The sequence below is a fragment of the Zosterops lateralis genome (assembly GCF_965231275.1).
Source record: "Zosterops lateralis genome assembly, chromosome: 21".
Lineage (NCBI taxonomy): Eukaryota > Metazoa > Chordata > Aves > Passeriformes > Zosteropidae > Zosterops > Zosterops lateralis.
Genome location: NC_139781.1, coordinates 7,309,577 through 7,325,591, shown reverse-complemented (window position 1 = coordinate 7,325,591; position 16,015 = coordinate 7,309,577). Strand labels below are relative to the sequence as shown.

The following is a 16,015-nucleotide window of genomic DNA, read 5'->3' as shown; positions in this document are numbered from 1 at the left end:
ACTGTAAATTTTGGTTTTTAGCCAACTGCACTAGTGGAGATAAAAGCATCAGTGCTTACTGATTCTAAATCTGTGATTAATAAGTTGGACTAATACAAGTTAGTAAAAGTCTACTTTGGTAAGTGCTTGGCCTTACCTTTAATAAACACAGCGTTTGGTGGTTTATGACATTAGGGAGTCTCTTTGTGTGATGTGCTTAAATTTCCCTTGGGCAATTTTCATTGAGGTTGGGACCAGCTTGATTGGAAAATATAATGGCTTTTTCCATTTCCATTCCCTTTTGCCAATCTGCTCTTTAAAGCTGCTCTTTCATGATGTGTGAATTTGTCTCCATTTGAAGAACTAACATCAGATACAACTGAGAAAGCAGATTTTAGAAATGAGCTATTAGGCAGAGAAGAGGCACTTTTAAGATGCTTGCAAGTTGCACAGCAACCAGAAGAACATATAGTCATTTGATTTCTCAAATGACTTTGACTTTGACTCAAGGGAAAAAACAGTTTTATTCTCCCCTCAGAGCTTTCTATATGTGATAAAGAGAAAACGTGTTTATAACATTTTCTCCCTCAAAAAAAAAAACCCCAAAACAAAACAAAAAAATCCCAAAAAACACTCTTAAAAAAATAAGTTGTGCCTCATCTGAGAGAAGCAGCATCATCTCTTGCCCTGTGAGTCACTGCAGAACACATCCAGTAACAGCTCCTGATCAGGATCTTGAGAAAACAGAGCAGTGTAACCTTCTGTTTCTCCCAGGTTTGAAACACAAAGTGCTGACCCTCCTGAAATCAGAGTTAAAGCACAGCCAAACAGCAATTGATGCCTGGTGCTTTTCCAGGTTCTGTAGAATTGTTTCTCTTGCCTGCCCAGAGCAGCTGTGGCTGCCCCTGGATCCCTGGAATGTCCAAGGCCAGGCTGGACAGGGCTTGGAGCAGCCTGGGATAGTGAGAGGTGTCCCTGCCCAGGGCAGGGGGTGGAAATAAATGTGGAAATAAATGAGCTTTAAGGTCCCTTCAACCCAAACCATTCTGGGATTCTGTGATTTTATGATCACTCTCCCCAAATATGGAATTTTACAATAATATTTTCTCATCTTGGCTTTCTCTGGAGACCATCACCCCATCAGCTACTGCCCATTTCCAGCTGCCTACGTGGTGCTGGTTGATTCCAAATCACACACTCTTCTGATATTATTTTCCTAAGCCCTCTGGAGCAGAGTGTCATCAGTTAGGTGCCAATGCAGAAGTCATTAGAAGCTTATTGTTGTAATAACACATCAAAATCCAGCTTCATAAATGCCAGAGAGTTCCCTTGGAGAGCTTATTTTCAGTGCTAGTTTGGGTCATTCCATATATTTGAACTACCCAGTCCAAAAATGGGCTGATTCTGATATAAACAGCCTGATAAGACATATAAAATATATCACCAAAATCTAAAGATACTTACAGAAGTGAATGACTTCATCAGAACGAGCAATTAATTTTTTCCTTTTGCTTGACCTTGGTTTAATCATTTTGAACATGGCAATGGAAAAGTCTTCCCAATAGCAGGCAGCTTTTGTGGTGAATGAATATTTAAAAGATTTTTGAAGGAAAACAGAGTTATCTTGGTCTTGCAGAAGTCTCTGGTTAGTTCAAAGGCTTGAAAACCATGGGGCTGTCCAGGTACGATCAGGAACATGCAGTCTTCTGGCACTGAGCACAAAGATCTTGGTTTGGCTATAATAATAATAATAATATGGCTTGGTTTGAAATCCCAAAAAATCTGCTGTTTGGTACCAGAGCAGCCTGAAGGAGCTGCACCCTGAGGTGTGGCCTGGGTGAGATGCCCTAAATCACCATCATGATGCCATTTCTTACAGAGTAAAAACTGCTCAGATGCCACTCTTCTGCTGTGATCAAAGATTCCTTTTGGCCTCTGCTCAATCCCTTGGGTTTTACAGCTGCTTCTCTGATCCAGGTTAACACATGGTCAGAGTCTTATAAACCACTTGCTAATGTGTCAATCTCTGAGGGTCCAGCCCTTGCAGAGAAGGGGCTAAAATTAATTTCAGGGAGACTGCTCTTCAGAGGTGTTTTGTTTTAACAAAAGGTTTAATAAAGAAAAATAACAAAAGTTACAGAAAACAAAAGCAAAGCCACGCACAGGTGTCCAAGAAAACCTCTGACACCCTGCTAGAAACACTCCAAAGAGCCCTTTACTTCCTTTGGGCTCCTTCCTTAATGCTGAACGTTTTAGGAGGGATAATCTGCCCTGCTGCCAATAAGATCAGCAAGAGGCTTTGAGTTATACTCTCAGAGCCCAATTTGTGCTCTTGTGCTGACCCTGAGCCAATTACATAAAAGAAAACTACAGAAATATCTAGCTAAACTTCCTAAAATGTCTAAAGGTAAACTGAAACTCTTTCCCTATTTGGAAAAAACACCTGCTGGGGGTGTGTGGGGTGCATCACTACCCTTCTCTCCCTGAGCAGCGAGGCAGAGCTCCAGATGTGCTGTCCTGCCTCCCACCAGGTGTCACCTGGCCACACCTCTCCAGATGTGCTGTCCTGCCTCCCACCAGGTGTCACCTGGCCACACCTCTCCAGATGTGCTGTCCTGCCTCCCAGCAGGTGTCACCTGGCCACACCTCTCCAGATGCGCTGTCCTGCCTCCCAGCAGGTGTCACCTGGCCACGCCTCTCCAGATGTGCTGTCCTGCTTCCCACCAGGTGTCACCTGGCCACACCTGAGGCTGCTCTCTGCTGTCTCATGCCAGCCCAGCCCACACACTCTGGAAGACATTCTCCCTCTCACACACTCTCTCAGAGCTTTGCACCTTTTCCCTCCTGCCTCATCTTTTAGTCACATTTATTTTTTTTTTTTAAGACGCTGACAGTGAGTTGTTCGAGGCGATCGAAACCTGAAACATTGTGAAAAGGAACGTGCTCCAACACATGGGGAGAGGAACAGCTTGTAGTAATCCTCCTGGTGCTGCTTTTGCACGAGGCTGAGTGTGTGGTTGATCCACATAAAGATGCTGCAAGCAGAAAAAAAAATAATTCTTCCATGAGAAAGAATCCTAAATCCTACATAGAAAGAGTGCAACTTCCTTCCTTTTTTTCCCCTTTATATCCAAAATATGTTTTTCCAGCCCTAAATGTAATCTGAGGGTCTGTGTGGGTTCTAACACAGAAGTGAGGGGGAGTGCACGTGGAGTGTGATGGTTCTGCATTCTTTTTCCCTGCCAGGATTGGGATTAATACACAAGAGTCGAAGTTTGTTCAGGCTTGGATGTTTATTATTTACAGACTCAGGAGCTGTGAGCTCTAACTAGCAAGGTACAGAAATGAGGTAAAATGGAGAACCTCTAACTCTTCCCAAGGTTATTTAAGTGCTAATTACCCAATAACAAAGTGACACCTGTATTATTTATATTTCTGACACAATAATGACCACCCAAGGTCTGTAATGTGGACCTTCTTCACCCAATCACAGAAAACCACCCAAAACCATGAAGAAGAAGAAGAAGAAAGAAGGTGAAGAAGAAGGACTTAGACAACACCCCAAATCCTCCATCTTGCTTCACACATCCTACCATATACTAAAACCCCAAAAAATCCAAGTTTCCAGAATCCCAAAAGCGGAATATCAGTCAGCAATAACCTTTCTTTCCTTTTTTTTTCCCTCCCCAGTTTGTTGCTCAGCCAAACTGCCAGCAGCTGCTGGCGACTCTGTGGTACGACGGCTTTCCGGGCTGGAGGAGGAAACACTGGGCAGTGAAACTCCTGACCTGTGTCACCATTGGGATGCTCTTCCCCGTGCTCTCCGTGGCCTACCTGATTGCACCCAAGAGCAGGCTGGGACTGTTCATTAAAAAGCCATTTATCAAGTTTATCTGCCACACTGGCTCTTACCTGACCTTCCTGTTCATGCTCCTGCTGGCGTCGCAGCACATCGTCAGGACCGACCTGCACATGCAGGGGCCACCTCCCACCATCGTGGAGTGGATGATCCTGCCATGGGTTCTAGGTAAATCCCACACCCCAGTCCTGCCCTGGGTTCATCCCAGTCCTGCCCTGGGTTCTTTGCAAATCCCACACCCCAATCCTGCCCTGGGTTCACCCAATCCTGCCCTAGGTTCTAGGTGAATGCCACACTTGATCCTGCCCTGGGTTCACCCAATCCTGCCCTGGGTTCTAGGTGAATGCCACACTTGATCCTGCCCTGGGTTCACCCAATCCTGCCCTGGGTTCTTTGTAAATCCCACACCCCAATCCTGCCCTGATTTCTATGTAAATCCCACATCTGATCTTGCCATGGGTTTTAAGCAAATCCCACAGCTGATCCTGCCCTGGGTTCACCCCATCCTGCCTTGGGTTCTGAGTAAATCCCACACCCCAATACTGCCCTGGGTTCTAGGGAAATCCCACCACCAATCCTGCCCTGGGTCCAAGATGAATCCCACACCTGATCCTGCCCTGGGTTCTAGGCAAATCCCACACCTCATCTTGCCCTGGGTTCACCCCAATCCTGCCCTGGGTTCAAGATGAATCCCACACCTGATCCTGCCCTGGGTTCTAGGAAAATTCCACACCCCAGTCCTGCCCTGGGTTTACCCCATCCTGCCCTGGGTTCCAGGTGAATCCCATCCATCCCACACCCAGGAATGCTGAGCTCCAGGGCCTGACTCTCACCCATGGCAACTGTGTGTGGCCTGATCCCCGAGCCCAGCCTGTGCAGAGATTTGGCAGCAGCTCCAGAGACTGCACAGAACAGCTGGGCTCCTTCTGCAACAGCAGGTCCTGCTGGCCCAGGGCTGCTCTGCTGTTGTGTGCCATCTGATGTGCCTTCAGACAGGACCTGAGCGAACCACAGCAGCCCCAGCTCCTCCCTGCACCCCTGGGCTGGCTGGGAGGGCAGGTTGGGAGTGAACTCCTGGGTCACACACAGTGTCACTGCTGCTGGCTCTGTCCTGTGGCTGGCACAGGGACAGGCAGTGCCCAGAGCCTGGCTCTGCCCTCCCTGCTCCCTGACCTGCTCCTGGAGGCACCACAAGGGACCAGCCTGGCTCCTTCCTCCTAGATAAGCTACAGGAATGCAAGGGAGGGAGGATGAGCCTCACTCTGTGCTGATAATCACTGACCACATCGACACTGAGTGCTCTGATATCAGCAGGAGAAGGAGGGGTGTTGATTGTCTCTGAGTTAAGTGTGAGGCTCTCAGTCCAGCCTGGCCTGGGCAGCCAGAGCTGGGGAGGGAAGGAGGTGTGTGTGTGCTCAGGGCAGGACGTGCAGCTGAGGCAGTGGGATGGGATGAGGTGGGAGAAGAACAGAGAAGCCAGATGGATGTGTTTTTGATGAAAGAGGACTGTTTACCCTTCCAAACTGAGCTCCAGCACAGCAGGAAACCTGTGAGCTCCATCAGGATCCTGATTCCCCCTCTGGTTCAGCTCCTGTGTCCCTTGCTGTGCCACCAGCATGTGGCACCCCTGGGAGCTGGGAATGTCCCCAGGCATGTTGCTCATGGGCAGTGCTTTCCACACCTTCCTGCCTCTCCTCCTTCCCCACACTTGGCTGGGGTGGCTCCCCTCTCCTGGAGATACCAGGACACTGCTCCTTGTGTCTGTGGAGGCTCTGGATCTGAACAAACCCAGCTGTTCCTGTGCCAAACCTAAAACTGCTGATGGGAAACCAGGAAGGAAAACAAAGAGTTGCAAACGTGTTCACAAATCATTTTGGATGGTGACCCAGGGCACTGTGCTCCTTGCACAGCTCCACCACCAGCCTCATTGTCTGATTTATGCACTGAAATGCAGGTGTTGGTAGAAACTTCAGGGTAAGCTCAGGAGGTTAAATGTCTTTCCTGAGCTTAGGTGATATCTTCACTTTATCTTTAAATTCACAGTTAAAATTGAGGGAAATGGTAGGTATTTCAGTAAAATTGATTTGCAGATGAAGGAAAGATAATCCATTTTTTAAAAACCTTTTCCAAAGCACCTCTTACAGCTGTCTGTTCTCGAGTTCCTTTGTTTCGGATAAATAGAGATATTGTATGACTGTTTATCAAATGAAGGAATTAGAACAGTTTCACCAGATTAAAGGTTATTACTTACGAAATATTTTCCACTATAAAAGGAGAGAGAACAGGCACACACAGCATCTCTGTAGCTATAGTAACCAGCCACGATAACTCACTATAAATACAGTGCATGAGTTCTTCAACAGGCTCCTCTCCATTGATTTATTTCACTTTATGGCTTTGTGTGCAATGCAAAGACGTGGAGGCAGCTGTAATAGGGTGACCTGGCTGGCCCTGACATTAAGGTTTGTGTGGCCACTGACCTGCAGGCTGGCAGCTGAGCAGCTCAGATTGATATTTGGGGACGTGCAGCAGTTCATTGCAACTTTGCCTCCTCTTCAGATTGAACTACCAGGTCCTTAAAGTTGAGCTGCAAGCAGCACATCAGTGACCACTGCAATGTCCTGTGGTTAGGCAGGGGCAGCAGTTTGGGTGATTGTAACGGTGATGCACCTGGAGGTGTAGTTTGTTTTGTTTTGTTCTGTTTTGTTTCCTCTTCTCACTTTTCTGGTTTTCATTCAAGGATAATGTCAAGTGGGTGATTCAAAATACCTGGGGCTCTAAAGACATTTTTAGAAGCATTTAGGGCATGAAGGAGCTGCCATTTGCTTTTTAATGGGACTTAGGCTTTCACATAAATACTTTCACAAAAATACTTACACAATTCTACAGGAAAGGACATAGAAGTTACTTATAATACTGTGTCAGGCAGGTTTAGCAGCCTGGTGCTAAATTCTGAATTTCAGAAGCTGCCCTTCACCCTTCCAGCTGCAAGGAGGCACAGTGAGCATTAGCAAGTGCCAGAAATGATCACCAGAAGGCATTTCAGAGCTGACACCACGGGCTCTGGCTGTATCCTTGGGAACAAACCCCAGAGCCAGCTCTGCCATGAGGTGAGTCACTGCCAGGCTGCAGTGCCCTGCCTCATGCTGAGTCTTACCTTTCCTCACAAATAATCCCCGTGGGCTTTTTGAACAGCAAAATGCATAAATACAGTGGCTGAGCACAGAGACTGGATCCTCTTCTTCCTCCTTTGGTGTGATATTTGCCCTCCCCAGGTCAGGGAGGGCACGCAGAAGTTTCTGGTGCTGCTGGAGAAAAAGTCAGGGAAAATCAGAGCAATGAGTTGCTCACTGTGTCTGTGAGAGCAGACAATCTGTTAGGGGCTATACCAAATCCAGCTGCTTGGAGAGTTTGTTCACGTAGGACAAATTTCAGCTGAGCCAATGCACTGGTGCTGGTTATAAATAACATGTGTCTCAGGCAGTCTCCTCATGTGCATATCTGGAGCCCTGGGTAGGAAAGCAAGGTCTTTTTCAGCTCTCTCCAGACTGCATTCCCCCACAGACTTGTAAAATGTCTCATAATCAGCAGCACTTCATAGGAGGCAGGAGGGATGAGGCATTTTTTCCTATTTTTTAAAATTTTCCCATTTTTTCCCAATTTTTCAAAATGTCTGGCGTTACATCATGTGTATACACACAGAGCTTTAATGGCAAAAAAATGCCTTGTCGTGGCAATGAACTCCTTTTTTTTTTTTCCTACAGGTTTCATCTGGGGAGAAATCAAGGAAATGTGGGATGGTGGATTCAATGAGTACGTACATGACTGGTGGAATCTGATGGATTTTGCAATGAACTCCCTCTATCTTGCAACTATCTCCCTTAAAATTGTTGCCTATGTCAAGGTACAGTAACTTGGGAGAGGGAATTTGTGATGTGCTGGTGGGAGCTGTGGTACACAGGGTACAGACTGTTCAAATCAAAATCACAGAGCAAGGAAAATAGCAGCTTTTCAAGCAGCCCAATTTTGAAAATTCACCTGGAAAACTTATTATTTTGTTTGGAGAATGAACATCCTGCTCATTCCCACTCTTTGATTAAAAGTTAAATAGATTGTTTGGGCACTGGGGAGAAAATTCTCCACCTCCTGTGTCTTTTGTAGCTACTCAGTTGCCAAAGCACTTTGTTTTCTGTGCTGGCACTGGACCTCCTTCAACAGTGCATAGAGAAAATGTGGCTTTTAAATAAAATGGTAAAGGGAAAACAAGAATAGGGTTACCTGAAAACTTGTAGAGCCAAGCTTTATAATCTGAATTCCTACAGATCTGGAGATTAGCAGTCAGAAGTTTGTGACAGGTCTACTGAGAAGAGCAAGACTGTTATTATGAGGCTTCTATCTCATAATCTGATATAAAAGGGTCAACTTCCCCTTCAGTATGTAACCTATGGGCAGGGAAATGACAAAGGAACAAGCTTGAACACCCTGCAGGTTCTCCCCTGTCATGTTCCATTTGTGGTGAGATCACACATCCCAGCTCATCCTCAAAAGCACCTTCCACATTTATAACCCTCTGATGCTCCAAATTAGCATATGCACGGGGTTTGAAGCCAGGGGATGGCCTGAAGCACTTTTCCTTCTGTCTCCCTTTTTTCACAAAGGCAAGGCACAAAAGGCATCCTGTAAAATTCCTTATGCAACAGCTCTCTTTGGCTTCAGCTGGAGCTCTGTGCTTGGCCTATTTCTTCCCTTGGTATGAATCAGCAGCAGCAGCAGCTTCAGTGCAGTCAGTGGAATTACTCAGGTGTAAATCAAGGCTCTGGGATCTGCTCCTTGGCCACTCCTGCTCTCCCCAGTTCTGCAAAGTCTCAGCTCCCAATAACCAGGACAAGCATTTCCCCAGAGTAACCTTGTTTAGTCCTGCCCAGCAGGCAGAGAGGGGAAAGAGGAGAAAATTTCACTGATCCCATTGACTCCAAAATGCAAACAGCCCTGCTATGGGGCCTTTGTTAAATCCTGAAGGCTGCAGCCCGTGGTGAGTCAGATTTTCAAAGGGAAAAGCTTTTAAGCTGGTTGCTGCTCCCTGAAGAGGCAGCTCTGTAACAGCATCAAAGCAGGAACAGATTATGTCTTTTATTCTCCCAACATTCAGAACCAGGGAGGAAATTACAGACTTGAAAGGTTGGTCTTTAAACCACAAGCAATACAAAAAAAAAAAAAAAAAAAAAAAAAAAAAAAAAAAAAAAAAAAAAAAAAAAAAAAAAAAGATGCTGGAAACGATAAAATGCACGGACAAATCTTAAAAATATTAACAACCTGGTTCTTTCTCACACATAAATTGCTGGAGGAGCTGTGCATCCATCACACACTCCAGGATTTAAACTGGCAGCCAAAGCACAGGTACAAAGGAGTCAAGAGCTCTGTTTGTGCTCCCTGTGAGAGCCACAGGAATGTGCAGGTGAACCACAAAACCCCATGGACCAAAAAGGAGGGTTTGCAGAAATGGATCTGTTTTAGCCCAAATCAAACCCTCTTGGATTAAACCAAGTCTCAGCTCAGCTCCTGGTGAGGGCCAGTTGTGAGAGGGGCAGAAAACCTTGTCACAGAAGTTCCCCCTGCCCTGTGTCAGTCAGTGTGTGCTCCAAAATGTGAGGGTTTATAACCTCGATAATGGCTTCAAAAAACATTTTGCAACATGATTTTGTTATTTATAGAACAGCCCTCAGCTGGAAGAGGGTGGGATAGGTGCCAATATACCACATTCTGACATTTCTTAGAACTTCAAAGGATTACATGGACATTCAACTTTCTGCCAAAAATCAGAAAAAATAAATTGCAGACTGACACTACATGTTTTCCATCCTTGTTTTTACATGAAGACTTTTCTTTTTTTTTTTTCCTCCTGATTTGACTGCATCCAAGACCTGGCTCTGATATTGTCTGATACCAATGGAATCTTCAGGCTAATTATAGGGTAGAAATACTTTCTTAATCAGTTTTCATTTGCTGCATTGAATTATCACGTAATGAGGAAGGGTAGATGTGACAGCACGGTGTAATTTATTTGTATTATTCTGTGTACATCTCTGCTGTGTTTCATCTTTTGAATAGACATCAAACCAAACCACTGCAGCCTTCCCAGATACTCAGCTTCATTAGATAACCCTGAAATAACTCTGAAATCTGCTGTTTCTCTCTTACCTGTGATGCCAGGCTGCTCTGAAGGTTCTATTTACCAAACGAGGAGATACCATCACTTCACAGAGGACCAAAATATTACCTAAATATTGCTTTAAAAAGAGGTGGGGGACACAGAAGACCTTTTCCCCATGCCTTTGTGTGCTAAACCTTCACAGAGAGCCCTGGGCTGCTGTGTCCAGCCAGCCTGCAGGAGAGAATTGGGAATAACTCTGCAAACTTTCTCTCCAGGCTTCCCAATCCCACCCCCATTGCTGGATATCCACAAAAAAGTTGACCTCTCTGCCTGTTTTGTAGGCATTTTAAGAGCCATCTTCAAAATCAAGTTAACAGGCTCAGGCCATGATGTTTCATGTAATAAAGAACAGTTTGGAAATGTCAGAAGCAATCCGAGGTCAGGCTGAAATGCCTTTGTATCATGTCTCATCTCCTTCAAACAGAGGGATGGTTTGAAATATCAACCTGCTTTTTTGCTGAGCCCTTGGAAAAATTGGGAGCCCGTGTGTGTTGGACCTTCAGATTCAGACAGGAAGTGTCTGCAGTCTCATCTGTCAGTGTGATATTGGTACCATTTCCTTTGCAAAGGTACCAGAATTATTTTAGGAGCCCTAAACACTCTGGTGATGGCGTGAGCTGTGTTATTCTGAGTGCAGATTTGCCTTTTTTACGCATGCTAAATGAGCGGAGACAAATGTTAAAAGGACAATTACTCCTTGATGTTAAATGTCTTTGACTCCATTCTCTGTGCCACTGTCTTTAAGCCAGAGCAGTCACATTTTACAGAACCAGAGCAGTCACATTGTACAGAACCGGAGCAATTATATTTTACAGAACTAGAACAATTACATTTTACAGAACCAGCTCTTTTGTGTTACCTGCTCCCATCTGGCTGCACTTTGCTCAGCAAATGCTTCTGCTTTTACAGTTACATTACAAACCCAGTTAATGTTGTAATTGATGCACTCAACTGTACCCAGTGTTTCAGCTGTAATTAAGACCTCTCTGCTTTAGCAACTCTCCTAAAATTGCCATGACAAATTAACTAATAAGAAAATTAATACAGAGAAAGCCTTTTGGTTCTGGGCTGCTGGCACTATTTTTTTTTTTTTTTTTTTTTTTTTTTTTTTTTTTTTTTTTTTTTTTTTTGAGATTACATGGGAAGGAAAGCATCCAATAGTTCACTGCTTTTCTTCTTTCCTTCCTTCTCCCTTCCTCCCCTCGTTCCTGGAATGTGCAGTGTTTAGAATGTGCAGTCATATTTAGGAGGAAAAACAACAGAAGTAATTGGAAATTTACATCTGGAAGCTGCTAAAATCTGAACCCCTTTAAATGTTGAAAGAGAAGGAGGTTGTGTATGGACAGAAGGAACCCTCAAACTGTGAACTCAAAAGTAAAACAAATTTTTAAAAATCCTAATTTTTATGTTTAGACCAAGAACAGCTAACAATACCCAAAGCCTCTAAAGAAAACCTGGTCCCACATCTCTCACCATCAGGGGCTCATAATATAATAGGCAGAATTCATTAAAAAAGCATCATTAAACCTTCATCTCTGCCCTAATCAAGTCAGCTTCAGTCCTGAATCCTGAGTGTGAGTCTGACTGCAGCTGAGATGTAAGGGGTTAAAAGTCCTTTTTTGCTGGAATTCTGGGAACTTAGAATTTGGGGTTTTAGTATATAGTAATATATGTGAAGCATATGAATGGCTTTGGGCATTATCTGAGTCCTTCTTCACTTTCTTCTTCCTCCTTCTTCTTCATGGGTTTGAGTGGTTTTCTGTAATTGGTTGATGGAGCCTGTATTGCAGACTTCAAATAGTTAATTATTGGGTTTAAAATAAAAATAATTTAGGTGGCATTTCATAATTGGACAGATTGTCCTTGAAAAGACCTGCTAGAGATAGAGAGGTCTCCATTTTATCTCATTTTCTCTGACTTGTTAGTTAGAGCTCACAGCTCGTGAGTCTGGAAATAGATAAGAAATAATAAACATTCAAGTCTGAATTTAAAACCTGAGTTTCCTGTGTAGTCTCAACTTAAACAAGGAAAAAAGGAAGCCAGAACCATCACACTTTTTGTGCCACAGCCCTGGTTTTGTGCCTGAGGTGTTCTGGTTTTCTGAAATTCTTTTTCCACAGAATTTTCTGTAAATAAGAGAAATATTTTTGTAACTCCACTATGTTTTTCATTCCTTTTCCTAGGAGGGACTTTTTCTTGCTGTCCCTCTGCTCTGACCAATGGGAGTGAAGAGATTTGTCTTTGTGTCACCGATCAAATTGGTCTGTGTATAAAACAGTATAAAAGGGGAGACACATCCCAAAAATAAAAGAATAATTTTCAGCCTTCTGAAGTTCAGAGTCTGTGTCATTGGTCAAGTACCTGGTTAGGATTTACCTGTGAAGAGTCAAGAATAATGAGTGAATTATGAATACCTGTGAAGGGTCAGAATGAGTGGGGGTGACTCTGGGAGTTATCTCAGAGCTATCACCTCACAAACTCACTTTTAACCCCTTGTTTTTTGTTCCCTGCAGTACAACGGCTCCCGGCCCCGGGAGGAGTGGGAGATGTGGCACCCGACCCTGATTGCAGAAGCCCTCTTTGCAATATCCAACATCCTGAGCTCCCTGCGTCTCATCTCCCTGTTTACAGCCAACTCACACCTGGGGCCCCTGCAGATCTCTCTGGGACGCATGCTGCTAGACATCCTCAAATTCCTTTTTATCTACTGCCTGGTGCTGCTGGCTTTTGCCAATGGACTGAACCAGCTTTATTTTTATTACGAGACCAGTGCCTCGGAGGAGCCCAACAACTGCAAGGGGATCCGATGTGAGAAACAGAACAATGCCTTCTCCACGTAAGACATGCTCCTCTCCTTTCTGCTGCTCAGGGTGCTCCCCCTGTCCCTTGTCTGTCCTTGTGCTGACAGAGCTTTTATTTATTCATTTGCAAACACCAGGTGAGTGTCGCCTTGATTCTTTAGCCTTCTGATCATTGTTTACATATTTCTTCTGGAGTTTCTCAAAACAACGTAGATTGTTTTCATATTTCTCGGTGATGGACTTCTGAATTGATCATTGGAGTCAGAGAAGTGTTCCTCTCATCTACCAATCCTCGACCAAATTCCTGATCCTATTTAAACCCTAAATCATAATAAACTGCTCTTCTTTTCCTCACTTCAACCTGACAGTGAGTGTGTGGTTCTTTCATGTCCCTGACAGTGATAGGTGAGTGGTTGGCTCTGCAGGAAAGGTGGGAGGTGAGTAGGGCAGACACTCTGCTGAGTTCTGCTGTCACTAGAGGACACGAAAGAACCACATTCACCTGTCAAGTTGAGAAGTGAGGAGAGAAAGAGAGGAAGTTTATTATGATTTGGGGTTTAAATAGGGTTTGGAATTTGTTCAGGGATTGGGGGATGAGAGTAACACCTCTCTGACCCCAGTGGTCAAGTTAGAAGTCCATCAGTTTGTCCTTCCCCCTGGAAAGGAATGTGTTATTTACAAAATATTTGTTTTGTTTTTGTTACAAGTGTGAGAAAGCTCCTGTAGAAATGTGAAACCATCAGAAGGCTGAAAAATCAGGGCTGTCACAGAGACTCTTACTTAGGTCTGGCAGTGGGACACCTTTTAGTTCTGGGCCAAGGAGTTTCCCTACGTGATCCTGCAGCTTAAATCTTATTATGTCTATGCACAATTTCAGTATATTTGAGAAAAGAAGTGTCCTTTTGCCACAGTAATTGTTTTGCCTAATTACTGAAGGAGAGAGGGAAACCTGAATAAAATGAAGACCTGTTTTTACCCATTAAAAACAGGTATTAATAAATAATGTGACACAGCAACAACAACAATCTCACCTTGACCGTTTTTATGGATACATCACGTTGCAGGCTTCTCTGATTTCCTTGCAAACTAAAATCCCATCAGAATATATATATATATATTTTTTTTTTTGCTGGGAATGCTGGTAGTTTACTGAGCTGCTGGCATGGAAATTGCTGTGAGGACAGCTGGCAGAGCTGAAAGAGAGAGCACATGCTGAAAAATGACATGAATTGTCTTGCTGATGTATTTGTTTCAATTACTAATAGTAGAAATAATTATAATAATCAGCCCCCACCCGATTGTTCTTGCTGCTTGCACAGTACTTAACTCACAATGGCAGGAGAAATAAATAAAGCACGGGCTAGAAAAAGGCCCACGCCCTGCAAACAAGCAAAACAAAACTGTTGTCCACCACTTCATGCTAAATTAAATAAAACTTGTCATGATGCCCAATGATTCTCCACCCTCTGTCAGCTGAAGGCTTGGGGTTGAGAAAGGATTTGGGATGTTTTTGCACCGTTATCAAAACCAGATGATGGCTGAGGCCACATGACTTGGCTGGGAGAGGAAAGGTTCCAGCATTATCCTGTGGGTTCTCTCCTGAAAGAAATATGGAATTTTCACAGGATAGAGCCCATTTCACAGGACAGAGCCCTCAGGAGCAGCATGAGCTGGCAGACCAGACTTGTGCCATTTCCCACTGCAGAGCAGGAACACCACAATTGATTAATTTTCTCATGAGACCCATCTATGTCTGGGGGAAGTGAATGGACCTGCACTCTGCTAATGAGAAACAGAATTAAAGATTTCAGACATTTTTTTTTCTGTTTCAGCTGCCTCACATGCCCCAGAAATGTGTTGTGCTGCCCTTGCAAAGGGATTGGATAATAAATACAATTCCTTGATCTGAGTCCATATTGATGCAGGGAGGAAGGTTTGGCAAGGTGTGTGTTAAGAGGTAAATTCTAAGTCAGAAAGGGTCAAACCCACAAAATCCTGCCTTTTTCTTGAGCTGTGGTGAACAGATGTGTTCAGTCCTGCATTCTGGTTTGGGTCTGCCACCACTGCAAAGTGGGTTTTTTACAGATTCCATTGTGTCAGGTGAGACAGCAACAGCAGGATTTGACTGAAGGAAAAGAGCATTGAACCAGCAGAAAAAAAAAAAATCCCAAAGCAACAAATCAACCATCCTGAAGTCTGTAAGAAGAAGGTGTAATGTCTTGGGAGCTAAAAATTATACAAGAAGCACTTAGCAGAAAGTGTGTAGATCAGCTTAAATACAAACCACAATTTCTGCCACCCCAGCATTCATTTAAACCCCCTGCCAAGGGAATGTTGCACAGAAAGGAAATTGAGGGGGCTCAGCCTTTGTGGCAGAGGTTTGTGTAAAACAAAATCACAGTGGGAGGGGACCCATTAGGAGTGAGGTCTCCTGGCAGGGGACAGAACACTCTGCAGGTACTTTTTGTTTGAGGCTCGCTTAAGAAATTTATTTAATGCGTTCTTGAAAGTTTAAATGGTCGTTATTAACACCCCCAGCACAAGCTGACATTTGGCTGGGGAGCAGAGGCACAGCACGGGGCAGTGGCAGATCCAAATATTGGATTGGGGTGGGGGAAGCAAACGAGGCTGGAGCCAGTCCAGCCAGAGCTGGGTACCCTGACTTTGCTCGTGGTTCGTTCCTCATGAAGGAATAAATCTGAAAAGCTTTGAACCAGTGCTCTTGGATTGCCACCAGCATCCCTGGGCTCACACAATGAGCTCTGATTCTGCAAGGGGAGCAAAGAGGACTCCCCTCGCGTGTGTGTGCAGCTCGTGTCAAGTGTGACACTTATTCACTGGCACTTCATTTCCTCTCCCTCTCAAACGGTGGGTTTAGCATTTCCTCAGTGAGGAAATTTTCTGCATTGCACACACAGATCATGGAGAAGTAATATTCCTTTGTGACAGCAATGAGGGGAAGTCATGAATAATTTAAGGCTTTCTGCTTTGGCCTTGCCATCCCTCAGAAAGCAGAGTGCCTGCTGCTTAGGCAGATGATTGGAAAATATGTTTATAGCTGTGAGGCTGGCGACTGAAGGGGGGAGATGGGAGTGGGAAAGAGGAGGAAGGGGTGGAGGAAGGCAAACCTCCCTTCCTGTCGTGTCTTTCTCTCTGGAGGGTCAC

General features: G+C 44.5%; 1 protein-coding gene across 1 annotated transcript in view; it reads left to right on the top strand.

Annotated features, from left to right (window-relative positions):
- Window positions 1-16,015, top strand: part of TRPC5 (transient receptor potential cation channel subfamily C member 5) — a gene marked incomplete at both ends in the record, with an annotated part of 72,963 nt that overhangs the window by 32,050 nt on the left and 24,898 nt on the right. Inside the window, 3 exons of the mRNA XM_083876360.1 lie at window positions 3,670-4,006; window positions 7,603-7,742; window positions 12,563-12,885. Of these exons, the coding sequence (XP_083732486.1) occupies window positions 3,670-4,006; window positions 7,603-7,742; window positions 12,563-12,885 (800 nt within the window). The remainder of the gene's footprint in view (window positions 1-3,669; window positions 4,007-7,602; window positions 7,743-12,562; window positions 12,886-16,015) is intronic.